We start from the raw sequence: 17,357 nt of genomic DNA, 5'->3' as shown, positions 1-17,357 counted from the left end.
GAAACAAACTCTAAGTGTGGATGATAAAAATATAAAGAATTTATTTAGTCATCATGGTAGGCAAAAATAACTATGTATTATCAAAATGATAATTTATTGATTTAATAGTAATAATGGATCTCTTCTAGCCCACAAAGCATCCAAATTTGCAGTGAGAAGTCTAAGAGGAGGTGCTATGTAAAAGTAAGTCATAAATATAAGAAGAGACAGTGTTATAGCCTCAGTGAAGATGCCAGATGATGGCAGATTTGGAGCCTGCTTTTTTGTCAAACCTTTTTAATGAGGAAGGCATAGCCACTTAAACCTGCTTCAAACAAGCAAAATGATCTAGGAAGGTGTTCATTGGGTCAGTGACTGGACAAACTCTGGACTCATGATGAGATCAATTAGAGAAATAGTCATAGGAAAACTGGGCCATTACAAAAACCCCAAGCAACTAATCAAAGGCATTTTTGGTGTCTTACTGAGCTGGGGAGAAATCTTTCAGCTATAAATATCCAAAGAATGCCGGATAATTTTAGAGAAATAGAGATGATGGATTAAAAGGAAAATTGACATTTTAGTTTTTGATGGTTTTTGTTACATTCATGGAAGTTTGATGTAGATAAAAATCCAACATTAAAAAAAGACAGTGATAGTTAAAGAAAATATAAACCAAAATTATCTCCTGTTGAGGATTTTACACACACACACACACACACACACACACACACACACACACACACACACATTCTACATCAATTCTTTGGATGTCATGCTTAAAATGCAACTGATTCCCTAATATTAATGACAGTAATAATAGCAATAGCTTCTATTGTGTTAACTACTTTACCTTTATCATATAATTTAAGCTTCAGAATATGCCTGTAAGGTATTATTAACACTTTACAGAGGAGGAAACTGAAGGCCAGAGGGGTTGAATAACTTGGCCAAAAGTCACTGAGCTAAAAATGTAGTAAACTGGAATTTGTAAGCGATCTGAGTTCAGAATCAAGGAGCTTGACCTCCATGCTACACTGCCTAGTGTATGGTTAATGCATCCCAATCTCAGAAAGGTCACCACACGCTGTTATGGGCTCTACACAATGTACACAGACATCAGTTTGAAAAAATGCTCCAGTGACTTCCTCACTTAAGAATTCCTGCCTCCCACAGTTCTGCTGTAAAAATCTCCATCTGTGCCTTTTTACTTTCTGGCATTCCTTCTGCTGTCCTTTGGATCCTGAAGCAGAATTTTCTATGAATATTGAATTTCTACCTTTTGCTACTTGGTACATTTTGCTTTCTGTCGACAAGTCTGCTGCACTACTCGTGATGGTTTTTTCCAATGTGTTACAGAATTCTTCAAACCAGTTCTTCTGGTGTCATCTATAATACTATATTGGTAATATTCAGAGGGTAAACATGGGCATTTAGCCTCCATGAGACACTGATTGACTCAGTGGAGTGATAGGGGAATCTGTTTCCTCTGATCACAGTAATAGGAAAAAGTATTAACCCACCAAGGAGAGTAAGAGTTTGTAAAAATAATGCGATGAAGATAGATGATTGGAGGGGAATATAGAATTGAGATTGTTGATAGGCGTCATGAAAAGATTGTTTTAAATGACTATTCTTAGTTTGTTTCACCCCAAATAATTTTATAGGTATTGTAAACCTACCTACTCTTCTTTGGATATTCACAGCTGATATATTTCTTCCTTTATTTACTATATACTGGACACTGTGTTATCAAGATACTTATTAATATTTCATGCTAATGCAGGAATAAATAATTATGATTCTTTAAGAGGAAAATAAAAAAAAGTAGGAGAATTCAGATTTAATAGTTGTGATTATTTCAATAATCTTTAACACAAAGACTTTATGTAATATCTTCATGGTCATTTTATGGTCATTTACAAGCAAACATAAAAAGTTTATTGTTGTTATTGCTGTCATTGAGCAAGGACTTCAATATTCCACTAACAATTGTTATGACAGTTGTAAGTTCAGAGTGATTTTATTAGTAAGATATACTGAATATTATGTTTTAATAATCACTGCAGAAAATGATTGCTTTTAGTAGGTGAATTGCTTTTTCAAGTGAATACTTCTCTCCGTAGAAAATTAATGATAAAGTCAATGATTTTGTCTCAATTGCTAGTGAAAATGCATGGAGACATGATATCCAGACCCAAGATATCAGTCAACTGGGAGACAATTCAGAAGCTTTTGATTTCTATACAAATGAATTTCTAAGGTGTCAATTGTCTCTTCACGGACCTATGCTGTGGGGGAAAGATTTGGTTTAGTTGTCTATTTCCTTTCTCCTATTATGTTGAATATCCATGAAGGTGCTTCAATCCCTCAAGTTGTAGTTTTATATGTCTTCTTTATTTTGAAGTGTACCTCATTATAATTTACATACTTATCTACTAATTTGTACATTATTTACATATTTATACAAACCAACATATTTATAAATTGAAATACATTTGCATCTTGGAAGTTTATGTTGTTCTTGTCTCTCTTAGAAAATGAGCCAGCAGGCAGTGGAGACTAATGACACAGTTTTCTTGGGGCACCTGGGTGGTTCAGTAGGTTAAGTGTCTGACTCTGGATTTCAGCTCAGGTCATGATCTCACAGTTCATAGGTTTGAGCCCCACATCAGGCACTGCGCTGACAGTGTGGGGCCTGCTTGAGATTCTCTTTCTTTGTTCCTCTCCCATTTGTGTGCTCTCTCTCTTGCTCTCTCGCTCTCTCTCTCTCAAAATAAGTAAACTTAAAAAATGATATTGTTTTCTTTGGTTATTGTAGATTTGGTCTCATAAAGAAACACTGTGCATGGTATGTATTTGTAAGAGCAGTGAGGAGTCCATTGCTCTGGGTTCATAGAGAGATTCTCCACTGTATCTGCTCAGTCCCATCTTAGTGGGGGCAACTTTCTTCAAGTTTCCAACTCTACTCAACATGTTCAAATTCCTGATGAAATTCTTTTTCTTATGGCTTGTAAGGGTCCCTACCTGCTCTGTGGTGATGTGTCTCCAGTCAGTAGAGGGGTCAACACTGGAAGATAACTTATCTCGAGTCTCTTGTTTCTTCTCTGGGTTTTTATGATGGAAAGTTTGTCTTTTGTTCTCCTTTTTGCTTCAGAGACTTTTGACCCTCTAATCTAATGATCTTTCCCCTTCCCTCAAACTTTGTCTTCAGTCCTGAAAGAGGAAAAAACCCAGCCCTCAGATTTCTTTAGATCTTTTTTTTCCCTCCATCTTAAGAGTGGGCTTGGGTGAAGAAAATTTTTCTTGAGATAAACATTAGAGGAAAGAAGGAAAGTTAAATTCACTAATAGTGACTAGATTGATCTTTTATGATAACACCACATATATATTAACATTTTGCATAACCTATAGCATAAAAAATATACATATGCCTATGTAAAGTATACAACTGGTAATTATATAACTTAATTTTGATGATTCAGAAGAAACTTCATAGTCTTTCAATTATATTAAGAACCTTAAGTGAAATTGAGATTGAATTGAAGGTAAACTGAACTTATCATCTCAAAACCTAACTCATATTTTTGTTTTAATATCAGTGAACTTATTTATATATATGTCTCTTCATAAGATAAGGTTTGCAGAAAAATTAGTTTGAGTTTCAAATTTGATTCTACACTAGTAAGTTTTTTACTATAGTAAATATTTTCTACTTCATACGTAACCATTTAAGAAAAACATGCATGAGAAACAATAGCATAAAAATAAAAAGACTTTTGACTTCTTTGTTGAGCTTCATCCTATTTTCTTTTTTGTAGATATGCCTCACTGGTAAAATCAGTAATTCTCCTCACAATAAAGCATTGTATAGCATGTCTGTGAATTCTGTTTTCATGCAATGCAACCTATTAGGGAGAGCTGATTTTTAAAAGACTATCAAAATCCCAGGCCATCAATAGAGATAAGCTTGTGTTTATTGAGAATTGATTTGAATCATGGGCTATTAGAGTGGAAAGTTACCTAGAAAAACTTCTTCATATATATAGGTGAGAAAAACTGAGATCCAGAAGGCTGAAGCCAATCTTCTAAGGAGCACTGTTTTACATATACATATACATGCGCACATTCATGTGTATATATATATATTTTAAATTACATAATCTAAGTATGTATATATTCTAATTCATTATATTATTTTTGAAAAAGTTCAGTTATTTTATTAAAGATAAATATTTAAATGCACAATATTTTTGGAGTATTTCTTTGTTATTAAAATTTATTCCACTGAAATGACAGCTTAAAATGTGTAACTCCTATGCCAATTTATAATTCTCTTATTTGTATTGAACTAGGGCTTGGAGAAGGACCATACATGCTGGCAAATTATGGACAGAGTGGCCTTGTTCTGGGGGCCAATATGACCAGTAGAAGCATTTTCTCTTTGCGAAGGGGTAGTATTCATGGCAACTTGTTTTTTAATTTTATGATCACTCCAGGCCTTTTTAAAGAGAAGGCATCATGTAAGTATGATTTCCAATTGAAAATAGGAATTTTATTTTCCCTTTACATTTTTTCATTTATTCATGCAGTAAATAATAATTTGGGATCTAATATGTTTATGACATTTTTTAAGCTGTCCTAAAGGAAGTAAAATGAAATAAGACACTGGTAGGGCACCTGGGTGCCTCAGTCAGTTAAGCGTTTGACTCTTGATTTTGGCTCAGGTCACGATCTCACAGTTTGGGAAATTGAGCCCTACATTGGGCTCTGCACTGACAGAGTGGAGCCTGCTTGGGATTCTCTCTGTCCCTCCCTCTCTCTGCTACTCCCCTGCTCATGTGCTCATTCTCTCTCTCTCTCTCTCAAAAATAAGTAAATAAATATAAAAAATAAGACACTTGTACATGAACCAACTATCTCTTTTGTATATAAAATCTTCTCTTTGTTTATCTGTTGGCATACATATGTATTAGGATGGCAATTATTTAATTAAATTTTGGGTCCTACATAAAACACAACTTAAATTTTCATAGTAGCCATCACAGACTTGATTGAAATTTTTGAAATTTTTATTTGATCACAGAAATTAAATACTAGGAAAATAAATCAGAATCTAGACGGTCATTGAGACAGCCTGTTACCCTTATATGGCCTTCTCTGTCCTGGTACCTGGTGCCACATTTACTGTTTTGCATATGCAGATCACTAATGGTCATATCCACTTGGCACCTGTTCCAACTGGTGGTTAGTGTCCCTTTCTGATCTGGTGATGCTCAGCCTACATCAGTTATACTAGCCCTATGTAGAATCATGCACGAGGTGTTGTATGAGCTTTGAAAATATTTGTTACATGAATCCAACCTAACTTTTATTTATTCTGAGAAATCTTCTGATTTTCTAGTTAGAATGAATTGCTTCTTTCTTGTAAAAAGAACTCCCTTAGGTCTTTTTAATCTGTGAAAACACCTATCACAGTCTGCAGTTCCAATTTATATGTTAGTCATATACTTTTCCTCTGATACAGAGTTCATTTATTCCTTTTTGCATCTCCCAGTTCTCAGCAGAGGGACTTACAAGTTTTAAGATACAATCAATGCCTTTGGTATCACCTATTAGACTTGAGAGAGCTCTTCATTTTATGATTATAATGTTTTTAATAGAAAAATCCTAATGGACATAAACTAAAAAATTAAAACCTAAAAAAATTAAGGCTTAAGAAATTAAACCTGAAAATCTCAATTTTTTTTTTTTTTTTTTTTTTTTTTTTTTTTTAAATTTTTTTTTTCAACGTTTATTTATTTGTGGGACAGAGAGAAACAGAGCATGAACGGGGGAGGGGCAGAGAGAGAGGGAGACACAGAATCGGAAACAGGCTCCAGGCTCTGAGCCATCAGCCCAGAGCCCGACGCGGGGCTCGAACTCCCGGACCGCGAGATCGTGACCTGGCTGAAGTCGGACGCTTAACCGACTGCGCCACCCAGGCGCCCCGAAAATCTCAATTTTAAACCTTTTTATATCAGGGCACCTGGGTGGCTCAGTTGGTTAAATGTCTGACTCTTGATTTCGACTTCGTTCATGATCTCACAGTTCTGATTTCAAGACCTGTGTCATGCTGCTTGCTGACAGTGAGAAGCTTGCTTGGGATTCTCTCTCTCTGCCCTTACCCCACTTTCTCTCTCTCTCTCTCAAAATATAAATAAACTTTAAAAACGACAACAAAACAAAAAGCTTCTATATCATGGACTTTACAAATATAAGGAAAAGTTCTAAAGCATATAACAAAAAAGGGATGACATTTCTCAAGTGTTTTGTAGTTGTTTGTTAGCCATTTGATCATCTATTGGGAAACAGACAATAATGTTGAGCAAATAGTTTTTCTTAATTCAGCAAAATCGCTTGCAAGAACATTGCGCATTGACAGCCCAGTGATATTGAAGTTCAGGGACATGCCTAAATTGTTCTGTTTCCCTTTTCTTTTATGTCATCCAATTTAGCCATTTATAGATTTTGTGCATTTGAAAATGTTAAAGCTTGCAAATATAAATACGTGTCCAATTAATCACTGAATTACTTGTATGAAATTGTGCATTCTGGGATCCTAAGTTGATATGTCTTCCCCTCCCCCCAAGGACATGAGAAATTATTTAAAAAATAGAACTCATTGAAGACTGATTTTTTTTTTTTTTGAGCTGTCACTGTTATTCATTACTCTAAGATACTAATTTTCCTTTTAGAGATCTTATAATTCATTTCTGAAATCTTTGAGACTGGTATTAATTATATATGGCAGTTATGCAGTTCTGTTTTTGTCCCGTTGATAAATACATTTTATAATGCTCAGTTGATGATCTGCTCTCTTCAGAGAACCCAGTGAGGTGTCAAACGCACTGTTCTGTGTTTTACAGCATTGGCACTTGTTTCCTTTGAATCTGCTGAGAGGCCAAACTATTTTCTCTATGTCCACGATGATGACAGTCTTAGTTTGGAACTGTGGCAGGCAAATTCGGCCTTTCATCGGAGAGCCACATTTTTCCACCATCAGGGGCTCTGGATTCCTGGTTACAGTGCTTTTGAGTTATACAGCAAGAAAGGCTTTTTCATCGTCCTTACAGATTCCAGTGTCAAAGCATCAAAATATGATGATTCTGAAGAATTCAAACATTCAAGTAGCTTCAGCATAGAAGGTATGGTTCCTGAGATCTTCAAAAGGAGAGTCCATAGATAGTTTACGTTATGGCAAAATGTTTATCAAATTTTATTTTTTAAGTCATTCTTAAAGGAGTACAAGTAGATCAAATTGTATGACTTTGGGTAAGTTTCTTAACCTCTTTGTCCTTCAGTTTATATGAAATTAGAATGGAGAAAATAATAAAACCTACTTTATAGAGTTATTATATCACATAAATTAATTGGTAAATTCCTTACAACAGCCTTAAATAATGTTACTTTTAATTATGGCTCCAATTACTACTTTCAGTGCTATCTGAACTTTGGAAATAGAGCTTACTTGTATCTCTTGGGTTTACCTCTAGTTTCCTAGAAGGCAACTTCTCAATAACCTGATTCTTAATGATAAAGATGGCATGTTTATCTCTGTCTTTTGAATAATAGGGTATCTGGTTCCACTGACCTCTGGAAGATTTCTCTTGTTCAGTGGAAGCCTGATTTTATTTCTAGAAATCATTACAGTTTTATAGCTATTTATAGCCGTTGAATTTTCTGAATTGCAGAGAGGAATCTTCACTGACTCATCTGGTGTTTAAAAGTCATGATTTGTTTTCAAAACCTAGGAGCTTGACATATGCTTTGGCTATCCCAAACAAACTGTTTCATTTTAACATTTTGTTTCTTTCATTAATTCACCTGCCTTTTCTGTTGTGGATAAATTTCTGTAAACTTCAATAGTCTTTGGATTTTAAAAATTCAGATGAGCTTCAATTTTTTTCCTATTAAAAAGGGTTCCTGTACTCATGAGGAAAAGAGTCACTGACATATCAATACCATATTTTTACTTGAGTTTCCTTGAAAGTGGAACATTTTGATCCTCTATTTCCCCTCCAACCTAGAAATCTACTCCATTAGAATCAGACCCAGTGGCTCCACCTGAGTTTTGGACCAACTACTGCCAATGGCATCATCAGAATCTCAGAAAATGATTTTTGTTGTCTTCCTAAAACCAGGAAACTCTAGGAATCTACTCTAGTCTTGGAACCAATCCTCTCTCAGGATCCACAATTCTAGTGACCCAGCTCTAATGGCCATTCTAAATTTTAGATGCATAGATGCCTTCCCAAAAGTTTTATTTTCCTACCTGTACTTTGGAATTGCATTCTGTACCCAGAATTTGAGAAACATAGCCTCTACCCTGAACTTTCTCCTTTATGGAGCGTTCTTCTTCAGAGTTACTTTTGGACTGCTACTTACAGACTATTCTGTGATATGGGAAGGGAAGAGTACTAGTAATTTGCAAGAGAAAACTCTTTAATCAAGGGAGATTTTATAACTGTAAGCATGTATTATTAAAACCCATTCATTTATTTTTGTCATCAGATAATATTTACCATGTACAAGGCAATGCTCTAAGTTCTACAAGAGGAACAAAGGTGGAATGCTCTCCTTAGTTTTGATATCGGGAAACACATCTTTGATCTTGCTGTTTTCCTAACTTGGTAGGACATTTGGTCCTGCTGAGTCTCAATTTCTTCATTTGTGAAATGAAAATAATACTCAGCAGGCTTGCAAAGATAAAATAGAATAATATATAAAAATTACTTTGCAAAAAGTAAAATTCCAATCAAGTTTTGGTATTATTATGATATATAGATCAATGAGAAGCCACTAAATATAAAGGGAAAAGATTCAGAATTTTTCTGCCTTCTCCAACTCCTGGATTTTTCAAATCTTTGGAAAGTAGACTAACATTTAGATATTCGACATAACCGTGAAACACTTTGATCACCAAACAATTGTAATGCCTTTTTCACTTGTCCTGCATTTTCTAGAGCATTATGGTCAAGGACGGGTCAAACCCAGAAGGCTTGTTATCATAAATCATTATTTTTTAAGATGTACATTAAAATATTTACAATCTAAACTTTATTTTTCCCCAGAAATCCAGGCAGCAGTGCCCTACAGGAGGATGTGTGAATGGAGATATGAACCTTGTGCCACTCCCTGTTTTAAAACATGTAGTGACCCTGAAGCACAAGCGTGTAAATTTCTTCCACCGTAAGTCATGAGTAACCATTAAATGAGCAAATTCCAGCATTAGCAGATTCTTATCTCAACCCATTTTTTAGATCAAAAAAATTCTCAAGAATAATTTGTGCATGTTCTTTTTTTTTTTTAATTTTTTTTTTCAACGTTTATTTATTTTGGGGACAGAGAGAGACAGAGCATGAACAGGGGAGGGGCAGAGAGAGAGGGAGACACAGAATCGGAAACAGGCTCCAGGCTCTGAGCCATCAGCCCAGAGCCCGACGCGGGGCTTGAACTCACGGACCGCGAGATCGTGACCTGGCTGAAGTCGGACGCTCAACCGATTGCGCCACCCAGGCGCCCCAATTTGTGCATGTTCTATAATTATTAAGGAATTCATTTCATTTTATTCAAGCAATAGTTATTTTTTTTTATTTATATATGAAATTTATTGTCAAATTGGTTTCCATACAACACCCAGTGCTCATCCCAAAAGGTGCCCTCCTCAATACCCATCACCCACCCTCTCCTCCCTCCCACACCCCATCAACCCTTAGTTTCTTCTGAGTTCTCAACAGTCTCTTATGCTTTGGCTCTCTCCCACTCTAACCTCTTTTTTTTTTTTTTTCCTTCCCCTCCCCCATGGGTTCCTGTTAAGTTTCTCAGGATCCACATAAGAGTGAAACCATATGGTATCTGTCTTTCTCTGTATGGCTTATTTCACTTAGCATCACACTCTCCAGTTCCATCCACGTTGCTACAAAAGGCCATATTTCATTTTTTCTCATTGCCACGTAGTATTCCATTGTGTATATAAACCACAATTTCTTTATCCATTCATCAGTTGATGGACATTTAGGCTCTTTCCATAATTTGGCTATTGTTGAGAGTGCTGCTATGAACATTGGGGTACAAGTGCCCCTATGCATCAGTACTCCTGTGTCCCTTGGATAAATTCCTAGCAGTGCTATTGCTGGGTCATAGGGGAGGTCTATTTTTAATTTTCTGAGGAACCTCCACACTGCTTTCCAGAGCGGCTGTACCAGTTTGCATTCCCACCAACAGTGCAAGAGGGTTCCCGTTTCTCCACATCCTCGCCAGCATCTATAGTCTCCTGATTTGTTCATTTTGGCCACTCTGACTGGCGTGAGGTGATACCTGAGTGTGGTTTTGATTTGTATTTCCCTGATAAGGAGCGACGCTGAACATCTTTTCATGTGCCTGTTGGCCATCCGGATGTCTTCTTTAGAGAAGTGTCTATTCATGTTTTCTGCCCATTTCTTCACTGGGTTATTTGCTTTTCGGGTGTGGAGTGTGGTGAGCTCTTTATAGATTTTGGATACTAGCCCTTTGTCCGATATGTCATTTGCAAATATCTTTTCCCATTCCGTTGGTTGCCTTTTAGTTTTGTTGGTTGTTTCCTTTGCTGTGCAGAAGCTTTTTATCTTCATAAGGTCCCAGTAATTCACTTTTGCTTTTAATTCCCTTGCCTTTGGGGATGTGTCGAGTAAGAGATTGCTACGGCTGAGGTCAGAGAGGCCTTTTCCTGCTTTCTCCTCTAAGGTTTTGATGGTTTCCTGTCTCACATTCAGGTCGTTTATCCATTTTGAGTTTCTGTTTGTGAATGGTGTGAGAAAGTGGTCTAGTTTCAACCTTCTGCATGTTGCTGTCCAGTTCTCCCAGCACCATTTGTTAAAGAGACTGTCTTTTTTCCATTGGATGTTCTTTCCTGCTTTGTCAAAGATGAGTTGGCCATACGTTTGTGGGTCTAGTTCTGGGGTTTCTATTCTATTCCATTGGTCTATGTGTCTGTTTTTGTGCCAATACCATGCTGTCTTGATGATGACAGCTTTGTAGTAGAGGCTAAAGTCTGGGATTGTGATGCCTCCTGCTTTGGTCTTCTTCTTCAAAATTACTTTGGCTATTCGGGGCCTTTAGTGGTTCCATATGAATTTTAGGATTGCTTGTTCTAGTTTCGAGAAGAATGCTGGTGCAATTTTGATTGGGATTGCATTGAATGTGTAGATAGCTTTGGGTAGTATTGACATTTTGACAATATTTATTCTTCCAATCCATGAGCAGGGAATGTCTTTCCATTTCTTTAAATCTTCTTCAATTACCTTCATAAGCTTTCTATAGTTTTCAGCATACAGATCCTTTACATCTTTGGTTAGATTTATTCCTAGGTATTTTATGCTTCTTGGTGCAATTGTGAATGGGATCAGTTTCTTTATTTGTCTTTCTGTTGCTTCATTGTTAGTGTATAAGAATGCAACTGATTTCTGTACATTGATTTTGTATCCTGCCACTTTGCTGAATTCATGTATCAGTTCTAGTAGACTTTTGGTGGAGTCTATCGGATTTTCCATGTATAATATCATGTCATCTGCAAAGAGCGAAAGCTTGACTTCATCTTTGCCAATTTTGATGCCTTTGATTTCCTTTTGTTGTCTGATTGCTTGTGCTAGAACTTCCAGCACTATGTTAAACAACAGCGGTGAGAGTGGGCATCCCTGTCATGTTCCTGATCTCAGGGAAAAAGCTCTCAGTTTTTCCCCGTTGAGGATGATGTTAGCTGTGGGCTTTTCATAAATGGCTTTTATGATCTTTAAGTATGTTCCTTCTATCCCGACTTTCTCAAGGGTTTTTATTAAGAAAGGGTGCTAGATTTTGTCAAAGGCCTTTTCTGCATCGATTGACAGGATCATATGGTTTTTCTCTTTTTTTTTGTTAATGTGATGTATCACGTTGATTGATTTGCGAATGTTGAACCAGCCCTGCATCCCAGGAATGAATCCCACTTGATCATGGTGAATAATTCCTTTTATATGCTGTTGAATTCGATTTGCTAGTATCTTATTGAGAATTTTTGCATCCATATTCATCAGGGATATTGGCCTGTAGTTCTCTTTTTTTACTGGGTCTCTGTCTGGTTTAGGAATCAAAGTAATACTGGCTTCATAGAATGAGTCTGGAAGTTTTCCTTCCCTTTCTATTTCTTGGAATAGCTTGAGAAGGATAGGTATTATCTCTGCTTTAAACGTCTGGTAGAACTCCCCTGGGAAGCCATCTGGTCCTGGACTCTTATTTGTTGGGAGATTTTTGATAACCGATTCAATTTCTTCGCTGGTTATGGGTCTGTTCAAGCTTTCTATTTCCTCCTGATTGAGTTTTGGAAGAGTGTGTGTGTTCAGGAATTTGTCCATTTCTTCCAGGTTGTCCAATTTGTTGGCATATAATTTTTCATAGTATTCCCTGATAATTGTTTGTATCTCTGAGGGATTGGTTGTAATAATTCCATTTTCATTCATGATTTTATCTATTTGGGTCATCTCCCTTTTCTTTTTGAGAAGCCTGGCTAGAGGTTTGTCAATTTTGTTTATTTTTTCAAAAAACCAACTCTTGGTTTCGTTGATCTGCTCTACAGTTTTTTTAGATTCTATATTGTTTATTTCTGCTCTGATCTTTATTATTTCTCTTCTTCTGCTGGGTTTAGGCTGCCTTTGCTGTTCTGCTTCTATTTCCTTTAGGTGTGCTGTTAGATTTTGTATTTGGGATTTTTCTTGTTTCTTGAGATAGGCCTGGATTGCAATGTATTTTCCTCTCAGGACTGCCTTCGCTGCGTCCCAAAGCGTTTGGATTGTTGTATTTTCATTTTCGTTTGTTTCCATATATTTTTTGATTTCTTCTCTAATTGCCTGGTTGACCCACTCATTCGTTAGTAGGGTGTTCTTTAACCTCCATGCTTTTGGAGGTTTTCCAGACTTTTTTCTGTGGTTGATTTCAAGCTTCATAGCATTGTGGTCTGAAAGTATGCATGGTATGATTTCAATTCTTGTAAACTTATGAAGGGCTGTTTTGTGACCCAGTATATGATCTATCTTGGAGAATGTTCCATGTGCACTCGAGAAGAAAGTATATTCTGTTGTTTTGGGATGCAGAGTTCTAAATATATCTGTCAAGTCCATCTGATCCAATGTCTCATTCAGGGCCCTTGTTTCTTTATTGACCGTGTGTCTAGATGATCTATCCATTTCTGTAAGTGGGGTGTTAAAGTCCCCTGCAATTACCACATTCTTATCAATAAGGTTGCTTGTGTTTGTGAGTAATTGTTTTATATATTTGGGCGCTCCGGTATTCGGCGCATAGACATTTATAATTGTTAGCTCTTCCTGATGGATAGACCCTGTCACTATTATATAATGTCCTTCTTCATCTCTTGTTACAGCCTTTAATTTAAAGTCTAGTTTGTCTGATATAAGTATGGCTACTCCAGCTTTCTTTTGGCTTCCAGTAGCATGATAAATAGTTCTCCATCCCCTCACTCTCAATCTAAAGGTGTCCTCAGATCTAAAATGAGTCTCTTTTAGACAGCAAATAGATGGGTCTTGTTTTTTTATCCATTCTGATACCCTATGTCTTTTGGTTGGCGCATTTAATCCATTTACATTCAGTGTTATTATAGAAAGATATGGGTTTAGAGTCATTGTGATGTCTGTATGTTTTATGCTTGTAGTGATGTCTCTGGTACTTTGTCTCACAGGGTCCCCCTTAGGATCTCTTGGAGGGCTGGTTTAGTGGTGACAAATTCCTTCAGTTTTTGTTTGTTTGGGAAGACCTTTATCTCTCCTTCTATTCTAAATGACAGACTTGCTGGACAAAGGATTCTCGGCTGCATATTTTTTCTGTCTAGCACACTGAAAATCTCATGCCAATTCTTTCTGGCCTGCCAAGTTTCAAAAGAGAGATCAGTCACGAGTCTTATAGGTCTCCCTTTATATGTGAGGGCACGTTTACCCCTTGCTGCTTTCAGAATTTTCTCTTTATCCTTGTATTTTGCCAGTTTCACTATGATATGTCGTGCAGAAGATCGATTCAAGTTCCGTCTGAAGGGAGTTCTCTGTGCCTCTTGGATTTCAATGCCTTTTTCCTTCCCCAGTTCAGGGAAGTTCTCAGCTATAATTTCTTCAAGTACCCCTTCAGCACCTTTCCCTCTCTCTTCCTCCTCTGGGATACCAATTATGCGTAGATTATTTCTTTTTAGTGTATCACTTAGTTCTCTAATTTTCCCCTCATACTCCTGGATTTTTTTATCTCTCTTTCTCTCAGCTTCCTCTTTTTCCATAACTTTATCTTCTAGTTCACCTATTCTCTCCTCTGCCTCTTCAATCCGAGCCGTGGTGGTTTCCATTTTGTTATGCATTTCGTTTAAAGCGTTTTTCAGCTCCTCATGACTGTTCCTTAGTCCCTTGATCTCTGTAGCAAGAGATTCTCTGCTGTCAGCTATACTGTTTTCAAGCCCAGCGATTAATTTTATGACTATTATTCTAAATTCACTTTCTGTTATATTATTTAAATCCTTTTTGATCAGCTCATTAGCTGTTGTTATTTCCTGGAGATTCTTCTGAGGGGAATTCTTCCGCTTGGTCATTTTGGATAGTCCCTGGCGTGGTGAGGACCTGCAGGGCACTTCCCCTGTGCTGTGGTGTATAACTGCAGTTGGTGGGCGGAGCCGCAGTCAGACCTGATGTCTGCCCCCAGCCCACTGCTGGGGCCACAGTCAGACTGGTGTGTGCCTTCTCTTCCCCTCTCCTAGGGGCGGGATTCACTGTGGTGTGGGGTGGCCTGTCTGGGCCACTTGCACACTGCCAGGCTTGTGATGCTGGGGATCTGGCGTCTTAGCTGGGGTGGGTAGGCAAGGTGCACGGAGGCAGGAGGGGCAGGCTTAGCTTGCTTCTCCTTAGGTGATCCACTTCAGGAGGGGCCCTGTGGCAGCAGGAGGGAGTCAGATCTGCTGCCGGAGGTTTGGCTCCGCAGAAGCGCAGAGTTGGGTGTTTGCGCGGAGCGAGCAAGTTCCCTGGCAGGAACTGGTTCTCTTTGGGATTTTGGCTGGGGGATGGGTGGGGGAGATGGCGCTGCCGAGCGCCTTTGTTCCCCACCAAACTGAGCTCTGTCGTCCGGGGGCTCAGCAGCTCTCCTTCCCTTTGTCCTCCAGCCTTCCCGCTTTCTGAGCAGAGCTGTTAACTTATGACCTCCCAGACGCTAAGTCGCGCTTCAAGCAATAGTTATTGAGGGTGTGCTATGTGCCAGGAAATCTAGCTGTTGTGGAATAATACTGAACAAAGCAGACAAAGTACCTGCCCTCATGCAGCTTACGTTTTGTCGGGTTAAGGCAGAGAATAAACAAACAAAAATATAAATATGTAGTATAATACATTGTTACATGGAGATATGTGTTATGAAGAGAAATAAAGGAAAGTAAGGGAGATAGGGAGCATAAAGCATATATGTATCTTTGCTAATTTACATAGGGTGCTCATGGAAAAACAGATGAACAAGGTAGCGTGTGGTCAGAGATATAAAGGAAGTAAGGGAACTGGCCATGTGGATGCCTGGGGAAAGAGTCTTTCAATCTGAGAACAGTGCAAAGTCCTGGGGTAGGAATTTGTTTGGTTTATTTAAATATAAACAAAGAAGTCAGTTAGTTGGAGCACAGTGAACAAAGTTGAGAGAGGTAGGAGATGAAACCAGAGAATCATAGTGGTGTGCAAATCTTACAGGGCCTGTGGCCCATTGTGAGTACTCTGTTTTTTTCTCTGAGCAATACCCTGGTATATTTTTAACAGAGAAGTGACATGATCTGATTTATGTTTAAGAAGTCTTCTTGGCTGTTGCAGTGACTGTTGAAGAAGGGAAGGACAAGGGCAGAACTGGTCAGTAATTCTGACAAGGTATGAAGGGGATTTCACTAGGTTGGTAGTCCTGGAAGCTATGAAAAATGTAAAGATTCTGAACATATTTTGAACTTAGGGCTGTGGGTTATACTGTTGGATTTAATATCTTTCTATGACTGAATAATTTCACTTAACATAATACCCTCTAGTTCCATCCATGTAGTTCAAATGGCAAGATTTCTTTTTGATTGTTGAGTAATACTCCATTGTATATATATATATACCACATCTTCTTTGTCCATTCATCCATCAATGGACATTTGGGCTCTTTCCATACTTTGGTTATTGTTGATAGTGCTAATATAAACATTGGGGCGCATGTGCCCCTTTGAAACAGCATACCTGTATCCCTTAGATAAATACCTAGTAGTGCAATTGCTAGGTCATAGGGTAGTTCTATTTTTAATTTTTTGAGGAACCACCATATTTCCAGAGTGGCTACACCAGTTTGCATTCCTACCAGCAGTGCAGAAGAGATCCGCTTTCTCCGCATCCCTGCCAACATCTGTTGTTTCCTGGGTTGTTAATGTTAGCCATTCTGACAGTTGTGAGGTGACATCTCATTGTGGTTTTGATTTGTATATCCCTGATGATGACTTATGTTGAGCATTTTTTCATGTGTCTGTTTGTCATCTGGATGTCTTCTTTGGAAAAGTGTCTATTTATGTCTTTTGCCCATTTTTTCACTGGATTATTTGTTTTTCGGGTGTTAAATTTGATAAGTTCTTCATAGATTTTGGATACCACCCTTTATCTGATATGTCATTTGCAAATATCTTTCCCATTCCATTGGTTGCCTTTCAGTTTTGTTTATTGTTTCCTTCAGACACAGCGTCTCTTTCAAGGATTTCACAGCCTTTAGGAAGAAGACAGAAACAAAAGCTGATAATGACAATACAGTGGAAAGAGGGCCAAAGCAATAATGAGGACAACAATTAGCACATTGTGGTCTTTATAGTGTTACTCACACTGTGCTGAGTGCTGTGAAATGGGTAATCTCTTTATTCCCCTTTTCCAGGGAAAAACCCTACAGAGGCGCAGAGAGGCGACACATTTTGCACTACATCACACAGTCTGTAGGCAGTGGGCAGGGTTTTGAACCTCTCCTGGATATGATGTGCAATGGGAGCAGAGAGAAGGGAAGGAAGCATTTCTATTTACTTTCTTAAAAATCAGAACAGCCAATTCTTTCTGGAAAGGAGACATCTTCAGCATTCACTTGGACCTCTCCTGTTCACAGCCTATTTCCTGCCTCTTCCAGTAGTCATCAGGAGGAAGGCAAACAACAGGGGCTCCATAGTGAGGAGCTCATAGGCAAGGAAGGAAGGAAGAAAGATCGGAGAGCACGACCAGCCTGGCTCAGGAGGAAATGGGCTATATTTTGAAGTGTATTTGGCTACTTTATTACTTCTTGTGGTATGACCAATCTACTAGGTGGTTGAA

The 17,357-nt window shown here is 37.9% G+C and overlaps 1 protein-coding gene across 1 annotated transcript in view; it reads left to right on the top strand.

The window, feature by feature from the left end:
* The window catches only part of OTOGL (otogelin like), a 147,439-nt gene that overhangs the window by 86,285 nt on the left and 43,797 nt on the right, over positions 1 to 17,357 (top strand). Inside the window, exons 32-34 of the mRNA XM_086712739.1 lie at positions 4,335 to 4,502; positions 6,888 to 7,166; positions 9,093 to 9,210. Coding sequence (XP_086568865.1) covers positions 4,335 to 4,502; positions 6,888 to 7,166; positions 9,093 to 9,210 — 565 coding nt within the window. The remainder of the gene's footprint in view (positions 1 to 4,334; positions 4,503 to 6,887; positions 7,167 to 9,092; positions 9,211 to 17,357) is intronic.

The sequence above is a fragment of the Puma concolor genome, chromosome B4, assembly GCF_028749965.1.
Source record: "Puma concolor isolate L17-30 chromosome B4, mPumCon1.1.hap2, whole genome shotgun sequence".
NCBI classification, from domain to species: Eukaryota; Metazoa; Chordata; class Mammalia; order Carnivora; family Felidae; genus Puma; species Puma concolor.
The sequence above is the reverse complement of the archived record's forward strand: the minus strand, read 5'-3'. Positions and strand labels throughout refer to the sequence as shown.